The 14,859-nt window shown below is 40.6% G+C and overlaps 1 protein-coding gene across 12 annotated transcripts in view; it reads left to right on the top strand.

The window, feature by feature from the left end:
* Window positions 1-14,859, top strand: part of HPS3 (HPS3 biogenesis of lysosomal organelles complex 2 subunit 1) — a 38,259-nt gene that overhangs the window by 14,981 nt on the left and 8,419 nt on the right. For 5 of the 12 annotated variants that reach the window (XR_002144203.2, XM_034661845.1, XM_019807783.2 and 2 more), the window contains 10 exons: window positions 1,523-1,604; window positions 4,017-4,171; window positions 6,188-6,296; window positions 8,562-8,743; window positions 9,852-10,032; window positions 11,125-11,358; window positions 12,627-12,812; window positions 13,158-13,346; window positions 14,362-14,439; window positions 14,563-14,670. Coding sequence is in view for 11 of the 12 variants with exons in the window: in XM_034661845.1 (XP_034517736.1) it covers window positions 1,523-1,604; window positions 4,017-4,171; window positions 6,188-6,296; window positions 8,562-8,743; window positions 9,852-10,032; window positions 11,125-11,358; window positions 12,627-12,812; window positions 13,158-13,346; window positions 14,362-14,439; window positions 14,563-14,670 (1,504 nt within the window). In the remaining variant the exon portion in view is untranslated. The remainder of the gene's footprint in view (window positions 1-1,522; window positions 1,605-4,016; window positions 4,172-6,187; window positions 6,297-8,561; window positions 8,744-9,851; window positions 10,033-11,124; window positions 11,359-12,626; window positions 12,813-13,157; window positions 13,347-14,361; window positions 14,440-14,562; window positions 14,671-14,859) is intronic. The other 7 variants (XM_034661846.1, XM_002927038.4, XM_034661844.1 and 4 more) reach the window with 4 other exon arrangements.

Raw genomic sequence — 14,859 nt, 5'->3', positions numbered from 1 at the left:
AGAAGCCCCCCAACACAGGGAGAATGCCAAGTGATACCTCTTACCTACATTGTGCAAAGTCTCCCAACTGTGAAAATGTCAGAATGCCTTCCTTATAACGAAGTATATCTTCTACTTTTTAAAAAGATTTTATTTATTGATTGATTTGAGAGAGAGAGAAAGAGCATGAGCCCACATGTACAATGGGGGGAGGGGCAGAGGGAGAAGGAGAAGCAGACTCCCTGCTGAGCACAGAGCCTGACCTGGGACCTCAATCCTAGGGTCCTGGGATCATGACCTGAGCTGAAGGCAGATTCTTTCTTTCTTTTTTTTTTTTTTTAAGATTTTTTATTTATTTATTCGACAGAGATAGAGACAGCCAGCGAGAGAGGGAACACAAAGGGGGAGTGGGAGAGGAAGAAGCAGGCTCATAGCAGAAGAGCCTGATGTGGGGCTCGATCCCATAACGCTGGGATCATGCCCTGAGCCGAAGGCAGACGCTTAACTGCTGTGCCACCCAGGTGCCCCTGAAGGCAGATTCTTAACTGACTGAGCCACCCACGTGCCCCAAGAAGTATTTCTTCTATTACAAGATCAATGCTAGGTTTGCTTTATTTTCAACATAGTTCATTTTTAATTCTCCTACTTTTTAATTTGTTTTTTAAAAATTTTCCTGTGGAAAAAAATAAAAATTATCGCTGTGAACCCACCGCAAGATGGGTTTTGTAGCAATTTCTAAGTTAACTGTTGTTAACGTCAGTACTGGAGTGTTGACTTCTCCCCTAGTCACCAGGCATTCGTTGTGCACTGACGTGGGGTCTCTAGGTCATTTTACAATGCAGAAGCAGCATGGGGTTGTGGAAAGAGCTAGAGGAGTGTGAGGAGTAAGAGGACCTGCGATCTAATTTGACTCCATCCTCCTGAGATGTCTTAGACCAGTCGTAAGACTTCCATGCCCTCATCTTTAAAACAAGCTTCTGGAGTAGATAATTCTCAAGATTCCTTCAGATAGCCTATAATTTTCAGTTCTACCATCAGATATGTGTTTGCATAATCTAAGTGTGTTGTCTATCCTAATCTAGGCTCAATTACATGCTGAGATGAGTGGGATAGAGATAGTAGTCAGGAAACTTGTGTTCTAATCTTGGCGTTGATAGTTACCTCTTTGTACCTTGGGCAGATACTAGGGACATCATTTTGTCTGTAAAATGAGATATTGACCCAGATCCATGGCTCTTAACTAGGAGTGTACAACAGAGCCACACGTGGAGCTTTGTAGAAATATACATGTCTAGATTCAGCTCTTAGAGATCATGGTTCGGTAGGGGTGAGGTGGGGACCAGTTGTATATTTTTACAAACACTCCATGGGGATTCTGAGGTGCTCTCTTTGTTAAGAAGCAGACTAATCATCAGCATTTGACAAATATTTTGAGTCTTCCCTCCCCACCATTGCTCTGTTTGCCTCTGTGAAATCCTCCCGTCTATGAGCATGTCGGTTATTGGCCTCTGCTCTGCTCAGTGGTGTCTCTCCTCTTCCTTAGCAACAACCTACAGTGTTTCACGGTGCGGTGCAGTGCGGCAGCAGCTCGTGAGGAGGACCCATACGTGGACACCACCCTGAAGGTTAGAACTGGTTTGTTTTATTTTTTTATTTTTATTTTTAAAGATTTTATTTATTTATTTAACAGAGAGAGACAGCCAGTGAGAGAGGGAACACAAGCAGGGGGAGTGGGAGAGAAAGAAGCAGGCTCCCAGCGGGAGAGCCTGACGTGGGGCTCGATCCCAGAACTCCGGGATCACGCCCTGAGCTGAAGGCAGACGCTTAACGACTGAGCCACTCAAGCGCCCCAGAACTGGTTTATGATGACAACAAAATCTTAGGATCAAAAAGGGATACATGAATGCTTCCAAATTTGCTCTTGGGTCTAAGTTGGTGAACATTAAAGGTCTTAAGATATTCTTTATCCAAATAGAGCTTTTGGACATGAAATAGTAAGCATTTTGTGATTCATGGTTTAGGTGACAGTTTTTAAGATTACTTTGAAAACATTTCACTCAGAATTTAGGTGTAGTGCATAGTTTTTAAAATTTGGTAAAGAATATGTGAGTGTAACTTCAGAGAAAGCACTTTACAACTATAGTATGCTACAATTTTATTCTTTTTTAATGGAAATATTGGTGGCAGAGAGCACATGATCAGGGGCAGAAGCAGAGACAGAGAGAGAGAAAGAGAAGTGGGGCTTGATCCCAGGACCCTGGGATCATGACCTGAGCCAGAGGCAGACACTTAACCGACTGAGCCACCCAGGCGTCCCATGATGGCCTATATTTTATAAGTTAGTTTATGTCTATCTGACACCTGGAGCACCTTTTCCTGGAAAAGTAAGTGTTCATTACTGATCGTTATGTTAACAAGCCAGCACTTTTGTGCTTAAGGTGTCTGAGGTCCTCTTCCACTATCATCGTCACCCAAATTGTGACATGTGACATTGTTTTACTCGATCTGAGTTCTCAGTAGCTCTTTCATGCAATGGCCTGCCTGTAGCTTTCTGTTGCTGACCAGGCATTCTGCCTACCTTCAGCCTCTTAGGAAACCCAACTCCCAGCTTCCCCATGCCTTTCTGTCTATGTTTAATATACACACATAGCCTTTTCAAGAGCATATTTTAGAAATAAAGATTATTTCGCTATTAAAATGGAAAGCCAACAGATTCTTTGTCCCTCTCTTCTCCTCACACCTCGCTTTGCTTTTTTGTTTTCTGTTTTTCAAACCTCAGAAAGACATAGGCTTATACAGGTGGTGATGCTGGAGTGAGGGGTGCATAATAGATTGAGGTAGGTTCAATCTGCATTTGAAATTAAATCACGTTGTAGGTCTTCTCAGAGTCTCCTAAAACCAGGGGGAAGGAACAAGGAAGAGAAGAAGGGAGATAAGAAGAGAGATGGGCAGCTAGCTGGTGGGGAATGCTGCCCTTGAGACCAGTCCTCCTGAAGGTGGCAGAGGGAAGGTCACACCTCATGGCTCCCCCTCTTCTGTGACTCTACCATTCTGAAATGCTAGATACCACCGGAACCAGCACACGTTTATCCCTCTTGCCGACTCAGACTTTGGGAGCTATGGCATCTGAGAAATATTTCACAACCTCAGAATTTGGTCCAAAGTGTACATCTTACGTCCCTCTCCTCTGAGATTCTGGCCCCTCAGCAGTAGCTAAGGCCATCTTATCTATTTTTAGAAATGAAAAAATAGATGACTGCATTGCCCCAGTCGCTTTGTACAAAAGGACAATGAAGATGACCGCAGAACCAAACCAGTGTTAATGGAAGAGAGGGCACAGGCCTGGCAGCATCATTTTGCAAGCTCCCAGAAACAGCTCTTCCATTATCTTATCCATTGTCCTTGAATTAGTGCCCCCTTACAGGGACAGGAGCCTGGCTGCTCATCCAGGGTTTCCTCCCATTTACCTGACACACCCAGCTGGTCATCCATTCCAGGCAATGTTCCCACCTAAGGAGCTAACAGTCAGGGGCCATCTGTACATGCAAGCATTTCTCTTCTACACGTCCATCCACCAAGAAACCATGTAAGTTCTCTCTGTGCAGTAGAATGACCATTTATAGTGTCTAATTTTTCCTAGAAACCACTTTGGGGCATATCCCTGAACCAGCTCACTGTCAGTGGGGATTTCTGTAGGTGCAGGTTACCAGCCCACAGCCGTGCTCGGAGAGCCACTCTGTAAGCCACACAGGAGTTCCCACAGCCGCAGTGGGCTCAAGAGCGCCTGCTGTCTGCATTCACTCAGTCAGCAGATGCCGAGTAGCTCTCCGGCAGGCACATATGTAATAGGTACTGGGTTATAGAACTTTAAACAGGATAACCTCCTCCTCTGATAAGATTAGGAATTCAGATTGGGTTTTTTGGAGGGGGGTGTGGAGGAGGGAGCAGGATTTTATCAAATAAACAGACTGATTTTTGAAGATTAAAGTTCATGTACCTTTGTTCCTCGGTTAAATTTGTGATTTTTCCTCTACTAGGCTTGCCCACCTGTCAGTATGGATGTCTGTGCTTTAAGAATACAGCTTTTCATAGGCTTGAAAGCCGTCTGTCACTTTAAAAACCACCTCATACTTTTGACCAAGGCAGACCCAGAGGCCATTCCAGAGAGAAGAGATTCACCCAAGAGGCTTCTGTAAGCATCTCCACACTTCTACACATTCATGCCAATGTTTCTGGAATGAGCTGTTACTGATATATTTCGTGTGTATGTCCTAGTTTATCTTTTTAAAAATCCGAACTTTGAATGATAAGGTGGTTTGTCTATGTTTTTTTTTTCCCCAGAGAAGGAAAAGAAGATTCTAGTGATCTCCATAATATCATTTAGAAGAAAATGAATTATAAAGTAGTTCCAATAAAAATCTGTGGTATTTTAGATAAGTTAAAGGACATGTTCTTCAGTATAATTAATGGGAAAGACAGAGCCTCTAACGCTAATCCAAACCACAAGACTCTTCACTAGTTTTTTTCTTTGACCTTTCAGTGGTTACATTTTTATCCAAGTATTATTTTCTGGGATCTCAATTCAAAAGAAATTAATAATGCATTTCTTACTTAAAGCACATTCACGATGTATAGATATGTGCTGATCTACCTTAAAATAAAATTGCATTTTGATAAGACTAATCTCTGGTTGCCTCTTGGATTTTCTGCTTTTACGCTGTTTGGACTAGAACACTTAGTTCTAGACTAGTTATGCTTCTGTTCAACATTTTCTGTTCTGTGACCTTAGTGGTAGGAATTAGATGATGATGATAATGATTTGTATGTTCGCCCATGAATAATTTAATCAGGAAAGAAATCCTTCTGGGGGAAGAGAAGCAGATAGTGTACAGATGGTCCCATACTTATGATAGTTTGACTTACAAGCTTTCACTTTATGATGGTATTGAAGGCAATGCCCGTTCACTAGAAACTGTACTTCGGGTTTGGGGTTCGGATCTTTCCCTGGCTGGCAACATGTGGTATGATATTCTTGGTGATGCCCTGCAATGGCAGCGGCAGCTCCCAGGCGGCCACGTGGTCATGAGGTGAACAACCAATACACTTACATCCATCCTGTACCCATACAGCAGTTCTGTTTTTCGCTGTGTACAGTATTCAATAAATCACATAAGATATTCAACACTTTATTATAAAATAGGCTTTGCGTTAGATGATTGCTAATGTAAATGTTCTGAGCCAGTTTAAGGTAGGCTAGGCTAAGCTATGATGTTTGGGAGGTTAGGTGTATTTGATTTATGGTATTTTCAATTTTTCGTGGGTTTATTGGGATGTAGCCTCATTGTAAGTCAAGGAAGAGCTGTATTTCTAGTCAAACATCGGTTTTTAGTTTTAACATAAGGTTTTGCTTTTTCAAATTTTTGTTTGTGCCTGTGCTTTGTCCCACCAACAGGAATAATCAGAGGTTGATTTGGGTAACTGGTCACTCTGAGTGTGCACAGAATGATCTGGGACTGACTGATTCTAAAAGCTTTCTGGCAAGAGGAAGAACAATTTGCAATCTTGCAAATTATTGACATTTTGGTCATTAGACATTTTTTAAAATTCCATTTTTAAATGATTTTTTTAAAAAATTCTCATTTGGAAGTTTCTTTGGTCAGAGGTGTACGTTTTAAAGATTGTATACTAAAGAAAATGCATCACATAGTGAAAGCAGGAGGTAAGATAGTACTTGAAGTGGACCCATGGGTATTTGTGTCTTCTGCATTTTTCCAGCAGCCCTGAGTGTTTTGCCTAGTGTTCTGTTGCAGCTTCTGCTTAGATTGGTGGCATAAGGCATGCTGGTCTCCTGAAGGCCATGTGCAGGAGAGGTAGTGGGCAGAGGCACTCACAGCCAAGGCTGTCTTCCTTTTGAGGGGTCTTGCCTAGTCTTTGAGCATTTTGCCCGTTTAAGAATTCCTGTGGAGTACATTGGAGGCAACTGGTTTATCAGTACGTGAAAGCTGTTGAATTTTAAATGCTGTAGGCCTATGTAGCATTGTGAACTAATGTTCTATAAAAATTGACTAGCACAGCGAGTCATTGAAGAAAATACTAAATGAAAATGATTGCATAGTTCTTTTTAGGTATCTAACATTTACCATTTAAGATTGCCATTTATTAATACTGTGTCTTATCTTGCAATTCTTGTCTTTTCTTTTGCTTTTAGTTCTAGAAAAGGAGCCAGTGGTAAGCTTAAAGCACCTTCTGTAGCTGAGGCTGGGTGGAATTTGTATATTGTGGATACGATCTCACCAGTGCAACTGTACAAAGAAATGGTACTCCTTTCAGACTTACAATTCTTATTTGTAGAAATTTAGGGTCAAAGTAATGACCAGATATTGATTCTAATCATCACACATTCAGAATGCCACAGCCAACCAGCTTTCAAGTTCCGTCTGACAGTAGAGCGTGTATCTTTCATCACCTGCTCATTTTCACAGCTCCTGACATTTGAGGAGCCAGTAGAAATTCCCTTCACTAAAATAAGACTTCCTTATTCATACCCACCCTCCAAAGAGGATCAATGAACCAGTCGAAACATAAACAACCTTTGACCTTTATTTTGAACCCTAGCCAAGAGTACCAGGAAATGGAGCTGAAAGAAATCTTAGATCATTTATCCCCATCTCAGTCTTTGAAATATTAGCAGATTGTCGCAGGGCCCAGCACACCTGCAGCATTGTCCTGTGGGCAGTGGCCCAGAGGGGGGCACCCACCTTCCTTTTTTAAGAGTGACAGCTGCCAACTCATCACTGGCAATTTTTTTTAAGTCTTCATTTTGAAATAATTTCAAACTTGCAGAAAAGTTGCAAGGATAAGAATAGTAGAAATAAAACCCTGTATATTCTCAACACAGATTCACCAGTAGTCAGCATTTTACCCCTTTTACTTCTCTCTTTCCCTCTCTTTTTTGTACTCCTGCACTTTCTTTTTTTTTTTTTTTTTTTTTTTAAAGATTTTATTTATTTATTTGACAGAGATAGAGACAGCCAGCGAGAGAGGGAACACAAGCAGGGGGAGTGGGAGAGGAAGAAGCAGGCTCATAGCGGAGGAGCCTGATGTGGGGCTCGATCCCATAACACCGGGATCACGCCCTGAGCTGAAGGCAGATGCTTAACCGCTGTGCCACCCAGGTGCCCCTACTCCTGCACTTTCTAAACACACATACACACACACACACACACACACACTCCCCCCAACTGACACACTGAGATCCACTGGAAGGTAATTTGCATGCATCAGAGCTGAATGCCCCTAAATACTTCATTGTATGTTTCCTAAGAATCCGAGTATTTGTTTACATCACTGCAGTACCGTCAAATGCTTAACATATTTAACATGACACATATTCCAATGTTGTTGGTTGATTCAGTAATGACCTACTAGTATCTTCCTTCTCCAGTATAGGGACCAGTCTAACATCAGGTAGTGCATTTAATTGTCATGTCTCTTTGGCCTCCTTTAATCCAGAGTAATTTCTTAGCCTTTGTTTTTTATGGCATAGACATTTTTTAAAAGATTTTATTTATTTATTTGACAGAGAGAGAGAGAGCACAAGCAAGGGAAGCGGCAGGCAGAGGGAGAAGCTGAGCAGGGAGCCCAATACGGGGCTCAATCCCAGGACCCTGGGATCATGAGCTGAGCCGAAGGCAGATGCTTCACTGACTGAGCCACCCAGACACCCGGCATGGACATTTTTGAAAATAAATTTTTGCCCCTCCACCTTTTAAAATTTTTTATTATTTATTTTTTTCCCTGTTTAGATTCAGGTTATGTGTGCTCATTCTCAGCCAGAATATTGCATGGGTAACGTTGTATCCTTCTCAGGGTGTTACATCAGGAGGCACGTGATACCTGTGCCCCTCATTGATGATGTTAATTTTGATCATCAGTTCAAGGTTTTGCCTGATTTGTCCCTGGCGTTTTAATGCTGATAATTGTATCAGCTTTGCCCTGTCCTTTTAATCTTGCTTAATTGCAAGTCTTAAGACTTCATCTAGATGATCTTCTTGCTGGAATCTGAAAATACTCATTGACTCAGATAAGCTAGTGATAATTTTAATAAGCCCACTGTGGGTGACAGAAATAGACCAGGTAGAAACTAAATTTGCCAAGCGAAACTTCAATAAAGGAAGGATGCTCAGTCTGAATTTAAGAAAGATTTAAATCACAGAACTTAAAAAAGTTAACTGTTTCACATATGTTTGTTAGCCTTATTGACATGTGATCAAATTATTGCTAAGTTAACAGTGTTATTAGTATTACAATGTTATATCTACCTTGTAGTGATTAGCACTGTTTAACAAGGGAATGCTTGTAGGTATTAATCACGTATGTATTAAACTGGCTCATGGATTGTGGGGGAAAAGAACACCTCAGCTAGGCCGTATCAGAATGCTAAATAACCAATTTTTAGTTTTTAGGATTCAATGTGTCTAAACATGAACTTTACTTACAAAATATATAGATATTGTTAAGAACCAGGAAAGTTTCGGGTGTCTTTCTGCAGCAGTATCAGCTGTTGGCCTTTTTTGTTTCAGGTAGACTACAGTAATACCTATAAGACGGCAAAAACCCAGAGCTGCATCCACCTGCTTAGCGAGGCTCATCTGTTAGTGAGGGCTGCCTTGATGGATGCCCATCAGCTGGAACCCGGAGAAAAAGCAGAGCTTTTGGAAGCATTTAAAGAAAGCTGTGGGCACCTTGGAGACTGCTACAGCAGGTTGGTGAGGCTTCTTGGGAACTTGTTAAAGAAGCCATCTCGAGCTTTGCGTGTAGGTACTAGCTTTCCATCTCTGGTAGCTAGCTGATGAATGGGGGAACGCATGAGGGGAGGTGGCTCATTTATTCATTTATTCCATAAGCATTTGTTGAGCACCTACTGTGTGCCAGGGACTGTGCTAAGCTTAGAGTCACAGAGATGAACATGACTGTTTCCTGCCTGCAAGGAGTTATTTTTTAGACGAACCATGAATCTCCAGTTCAGGAGTCTCCCTCCACTTAATTTAGGAATTAAATTTCTTTCAGGTCTTCTGGGCCTGCTCATGACCATGAAAATCTCAGAGACAGCCATTATTACTAGTTTATTGCCTGTTTTTTGTTTTGTTTTGTTTGTGTTTTTTTAAAAGGTTTCATTCATTTATTTGAGAGAGAGAGAGAGAGAGAGAACAAGGAGCGGGATGAGGGGTGCGGGACAGAGGGAGAAGCAGGCCCTCCACCGAGTGGGGAGCCAGACGCCAGCCTTGATCCCAGGACTCCGGGATCATGACCTGAGCCGAAGGCAGAGGCTTAGCTGACTGAGCCACCCAGGCACCCCTAGTTTTTTGCCTGTGAGTCTGAAGAGAGAGATACTGTTTGGATGGTCTGTGACTTTAATCTTAGTAGTCAGTGCTTTTATGATTTCAGAAAAGGCCTGGGATGAACAGTGGTTTTTATTTTTGAGAATGATCTCTACGGATTTTTTTGTGTATGATTATTTCAAAGGCTTACTTGACCCATAGGAATGATTATAAATCAATAAAACAGATTTTTCATGCCCATCAACACCATTATTTTAGAGCCACATTATAAATCCTAAAATTCACTTAATGAATTATTTTTATTTTTATTATGAGCAGGCAAAAAGAAACTGTATTACTGCGAAGGACTTTACAGAATAAAACTTAGGAACTTGTTTCAACTAATGGCTATAGAAGAGTATTTTGAGATTTATGTCACCCAGAAAGCATTATCTGTTTTATTATCAAATGTGTTAGATATCCGGGCTTAAACATGACAAATTTGAGGGTTGTGTTTTTTTTGTTTTTTTTTTTTTACTTCCTTCCCTTTAGGCTTGACACCCAGCATTCCCACCTTGCCTTGCCATACTATAAGATGTCTGGTCTATCTATGGCTGAAGTTCTAACCCGAGCGGACTGGGTACTAGAGGATGGATCGCAGAAATATGAGAGGGGGTTAATCTTTTACATTAATCATTCACTTTATGAAAATCTGGATGAAGAATTAAGTGAAGTGAATATAGTTTTCTATTTACTTATATTTAACCTTCCTAACTTTTCATTTTAGCAATTTATTTTATGTGATACTGTTTACAAGTCAGGTTCCAAATATTTTTCTTTGGTATTATTTTCTTCTTTTCCTAAAAAGGTAATGAATCTTCAATAATAATCCTAGAATTATAGCTTGGAAAAAATTATAATCACCTTCTCCTCCTTTCTCATTATATAGATGGGGGAATGTGGTCCATTGTGGTTGAGTGACCTGCCCGATGTAACAGGAGCGTATCTTTAGAAGAACGACACACACCCCAGGACCTTGATCTGCAGCCCTTTGCACAGCCCTAGTTCTCCCAAATTCCAAGTGTCTAAAGCTTCACTTATGAAATCCTGGCCCAGTGACCTTAAGACATTGTTGAGGCTTATTTTTAGCCCCTCATGTATTTTTAAAAAGAATTGACTGCAGATATGCAAAGCTGAACATTGTGAGACCAAATGTTTTAAGGTTTTGAGAGAAATGAATTTTTTCATATAAATTACCTCATTAAGTATATTTTGTACTAAGCTGTAATTTTTAAATGTACTTTTTTTTTTAAAGATTTTATTTATTTATTCGACAGAGATACAGACAGCCAGCGAGAGAGGGAACACAAGCAGGGGGAGTGGGAGAGGAAGAAGCAGGCTCATAGCAGAAGAGCCTGATGTGGGGCTCGATCCCATAACGTCGGGATCACGCCCTGAGCCGAAGGCAGACGCTTAACCGCTGTGCCACCCAGGCGCCCCTAAATGTACTTTTAAGTGTAATTCAGTCAAATATTTATTTTCTTCTTTTGAACTCTTGTTAAAATTAGAAATGCTAGCCATACCTCGGTACATATTTTCACTGCTTTTTCTTCATTATAACTCAGCAAAGAGATCACTTCAGGTCATCTCAGGTCTCCCACATTATCACCATGAACTCGGTCTTTTTTAATCCAAATGTAATACTTATAATTTTGTCATTTGGAAGTTTATGTCTTGGTTTTGTATCTCTTTTTTTCTTTTTTGCTGATTTTGTTGCTTTCCGTTGGTTAACTGACCTTTTATTTCTTATACATGTTCACCAAAGGAGTTAGCAGCAAAAGTGGTTCATATGTTCCATGCGGCTGAGCCAAAGCAACTGCCCCATATTCTCTGTAGTCCCTCTATGAAGAATATTAACCCTTTAACTGCCATGAGCTATCTAAGTAAGCTGGATACTTCTGGGTTTTCATCGATCTTGGTGACATTGACCAAAGCAGCAATGGCTCTGAAAATGGGAGATCTTGACATGCACAGAAATGAAATGAAAAGGCATCCAGAGGTACAGTGCCCTGCTTGGTTTTAATAGTAGGCTGAAATGGGACCTGGTAGTCCTAAGGCGTTTAGTTGTCTTCTGGCTTCTGTCTAAATCATTTCTTCGTAGTCATAAAGGAAAATAGACTTAATCTTAGAAAAGAATTGACCCAAAGTAGGAGTGCTTGGGCTTTGGATCTGGTAAATGAAAAAGAATAAGAATAATCACTGGTAGCAATGGGTATCCAAAGATCTCTCAACTTTGTGTCAGTTACTTTCAGAGCACAGTACTTGGGACTAAAGAATATACAATACAGGCTCTGCCCTGTGCTGACAGTCTAATCTAGCATGAGGGATATGGTATGTCCACAGAAACAGAACGGAGTGCTGTGTATTCAAGTACAGCAAGTGGGATGCTAACCAGGAGCCTTAGGAGGCTAGTAGTTGAGGAAATGGCCTGCACTTGAGAAAATCACAAATTACATTATGGAAGATTGGTATTTGAGTAATATATCAAAGAAAAGGTAGCTTTTCCTTCAAAGAGAGCCCATTTAGGGTCATGAGCCGAAGATGTTAATCATTAGAGGAGGAAATTAAAAGGTAATGTTAATTGAGCACTTATTACATCCCAGGTCTATTCTAAGCCCCTTGCATATGCTATCTTATATTTAATTCTTGCAACAATGCTGTAAGTTAGATACTATTACTATACCTATTATAAAGATGAGGGAACTAAGACAAAGAGAGGATCAATGAGTTGTCCAAGATCACATAGCTGGTGAGTGTTCGAGCCAGGGTTTGGAGCAGGCAATATGGCTTCTGATCCTGTGCTCCTATGCTGTTGTTTTGTTACCTGTGGTCAAATGCCCACAGTATGACTTTAGTTTCTAAAACAAGAGAGCAGAAGTGCTATATCGTTGTACAAATGACATGTGTTGTTATGATGAAGAGAGCAAGTCAACACTGAGGTGTCCTCTGCTTTGCAGAGAACAATTTTAGAAAGATGAATTTTCTTAAGGTATATTCCTTTTATATTCTTGAGGTATATTATTTTTAAACAAATAGACTTAAATATAAAGCTCTCTACAAAAATAAGATATCCTGATGCTTAATTAAATATTAACTTCTTCAAAGGCAATTAACAATGATGTCCTTCTTAGAGTGAGAGCTTTGTGGTTAAAGAAAAAATTGAGATTGAAGTATTAACAGCTTAACCAGGAACCTTGAATACACTGGCATGTATGTTCAAGATGAAAGCAACGTACATTTTGATCCAAATTTCTTGTGTGTCTGAAGATGAAGTTGGTATGCGGCTTCATTCTGGAACCTCGGCTGTTGATTCAACAGAGAAAGGGACACATTGTCCCCACTGATCTTGCAGCACACTTGAAGGACACTCAGCCCGGACTGCTCGTGGCTTCAGTTCTGGGCTTACAGAAGAACAACAAAATTGGAATCGAAGAAGCAGATTCCTTCTTTAAGGTTTGTCTCTTTCAAAATGCAGTGGTTCTGGATAGGCTGATAAAATTGGTGGGGGACAGGAAGCAGAATAAGAGACTGAGTTTGCATTTGTTTATTGAAAAAAAGGCTTACACATACCAAATTTATAAAAGGACACATTAAAAGACTGTATCTAGAAAAATTCCATTCATGCGACCTAGAATCTGTTTTCTGTTCAGATGTCTCAATCTACTTCGCTATGGCACGAATGCTAAGGATACATGTTTAAATGCATGGCCCATATGATGGAGTGCTACTCAGACTAGCTATAACTTGATTGATACTATATTGATCTGGGATACGGGGGCTTGTTTCACTGTTTTCAAGGTGCTTTGTGGTAAGGACGAAGATATCATTCCTCAGCTCTTGGTAGACCTTTGGGAAGCTCAGCTCATAGCAGGTCTCCCAGATGTGGTTCTCCAGGAACTCTTTTATAAGCTCACATCGCAGTACATCTGGAGATTATCCAAGAGGCAGCCCCCTGACACCATACCATTGCGAACATCAGAGGATCTGGTGAGAGAATAGAATAATATGTTAAATTAAACTTAGACACTACACACTACAGTAGTGTACCTTGTGATTTTTAATGGCTTAGAATCAAACCTAATTTATATTACCAGGTATCTTATAAGCAGGAATTAAAAATACACTTAAATCTTGTCCATGAGTAAAGTTCCTTGCATTTTGAGTAATTTTGTTTCGTAAAGAGTGTCTCCTGCTGCTCTTACATTACGTACTTGCAGTGGTACCTCGGTGGACAAAGCATAGGAGAGGGGCTTTCCCCAAAACATGTCTGTACTCCCTCAGGGGATAGTTACAAAGTAGAACACAAGAAAAGACTCATTTGCAGAACTCCCTGGTGGAAGAGGAACTGCAGAAGGCTTGTGGGAGGGAGACTTCCTTACTGGACTCATTTCCTGTCAGTTGCACGCATAAGAGCTCTTCTGTAGCCCTTGCAGGAGTCCTAACAACTCTGCTTTACCACTTTCTGTCCCCGTCTCCCCCTCGCTCTTTTTGCCTCTCATGGATGCCACGCCTAATGTGTGTTCCCTGGAAAAGTTACCGACTTCTTGACAAAGGGGGCTTTATGGGAATTGTCTTGAGAACTTATAGAAGAGATTTTGCCTAACAAGGAAAATAGTAGCAATAAAAATTCTAATATTACTGTTAACTTTTTTTGAGTAAAATTACCCAAAAAGCAATATTGCTTTTTTTTGCTACAAAGTGTTTCTTTGCCGTATTTTGAAATTTAAAAAGAAGGAACCATCGGGGCACTTGGGTGGCTCAGTCGGTTAAACATCTGACTTTGGCTCACATATGATCTCAGGGTCCTGGGATGGAGCCCCCTGTTGGGCTCTGTGCTCAGCAGGGAGTCTGGAGTTGGCTTGCCCCTCTTCCTCTGTGCCCACCCCCTTTGTGCACATGCTGTCTCTCTCTCTCAAATAAATAAAATCTTAAAAAAATAAATAAAAAATTAAAAAATATATAGCGAAATATTTAGTGCATTTGCTTTCCATTTTTGATACAGTTTCATTCAGGGAGAGGCAGCAAGGCTGAGACTTCTCCAGGGGCATATATTCTAAAAGACGTTTGCTCCCATTCCCAGGCAAGTGTATACCTAACTGTGTGACATGGCAGAAAATTAGCAATTGCTTGTCCTTTGTGGAATGGATGAAGAGACTCTTGTTTTGTTATATTTTGTTTATGATAAATTTCTTTTACATTTTAGATTAATGCCTGTAGTCATTATGGCTTAATCTATCCTTGGGTTAATGTCTTAATATCATCCGATTCCTTAGCGGATAAAAGTTATACAGAAGACCTTTCAAAATTACAGGTAAATCAAAATGCCTCTTTTTTAAATGTATATGCATATTACAATATAGTATCAGATTTAAATTTGGTAAAACCTCAGGTGTCCTGTTAATCTAGAGTGTATACTTTTTTTGGGGGGGGGGTAAAACCACAGTTAGGCATACTCAGGAGCCCTGGAGGACATTCCCGCCTCCGCCTGACACTACTGAGA

This window comes from Ailuropoda melanoleuca, chromosome 6 (genome assembly GCF_002007445.2).
Source record: "Ailuropoda melanoleuca isolate Jingjing chromosome 6, ASM200744v2, whole genome shotgun sequence".
NCBI lineage: Eukaryota > Metazoa > Chordata > Mammalia > Carnivora > Ursidae > Ailuropoda > Ailuropoda melanoleuca.
Note: the sequence above shows the minus strand (reverse complement) of the source record. Positions and strands in the feature narration are given on the sequence as shown.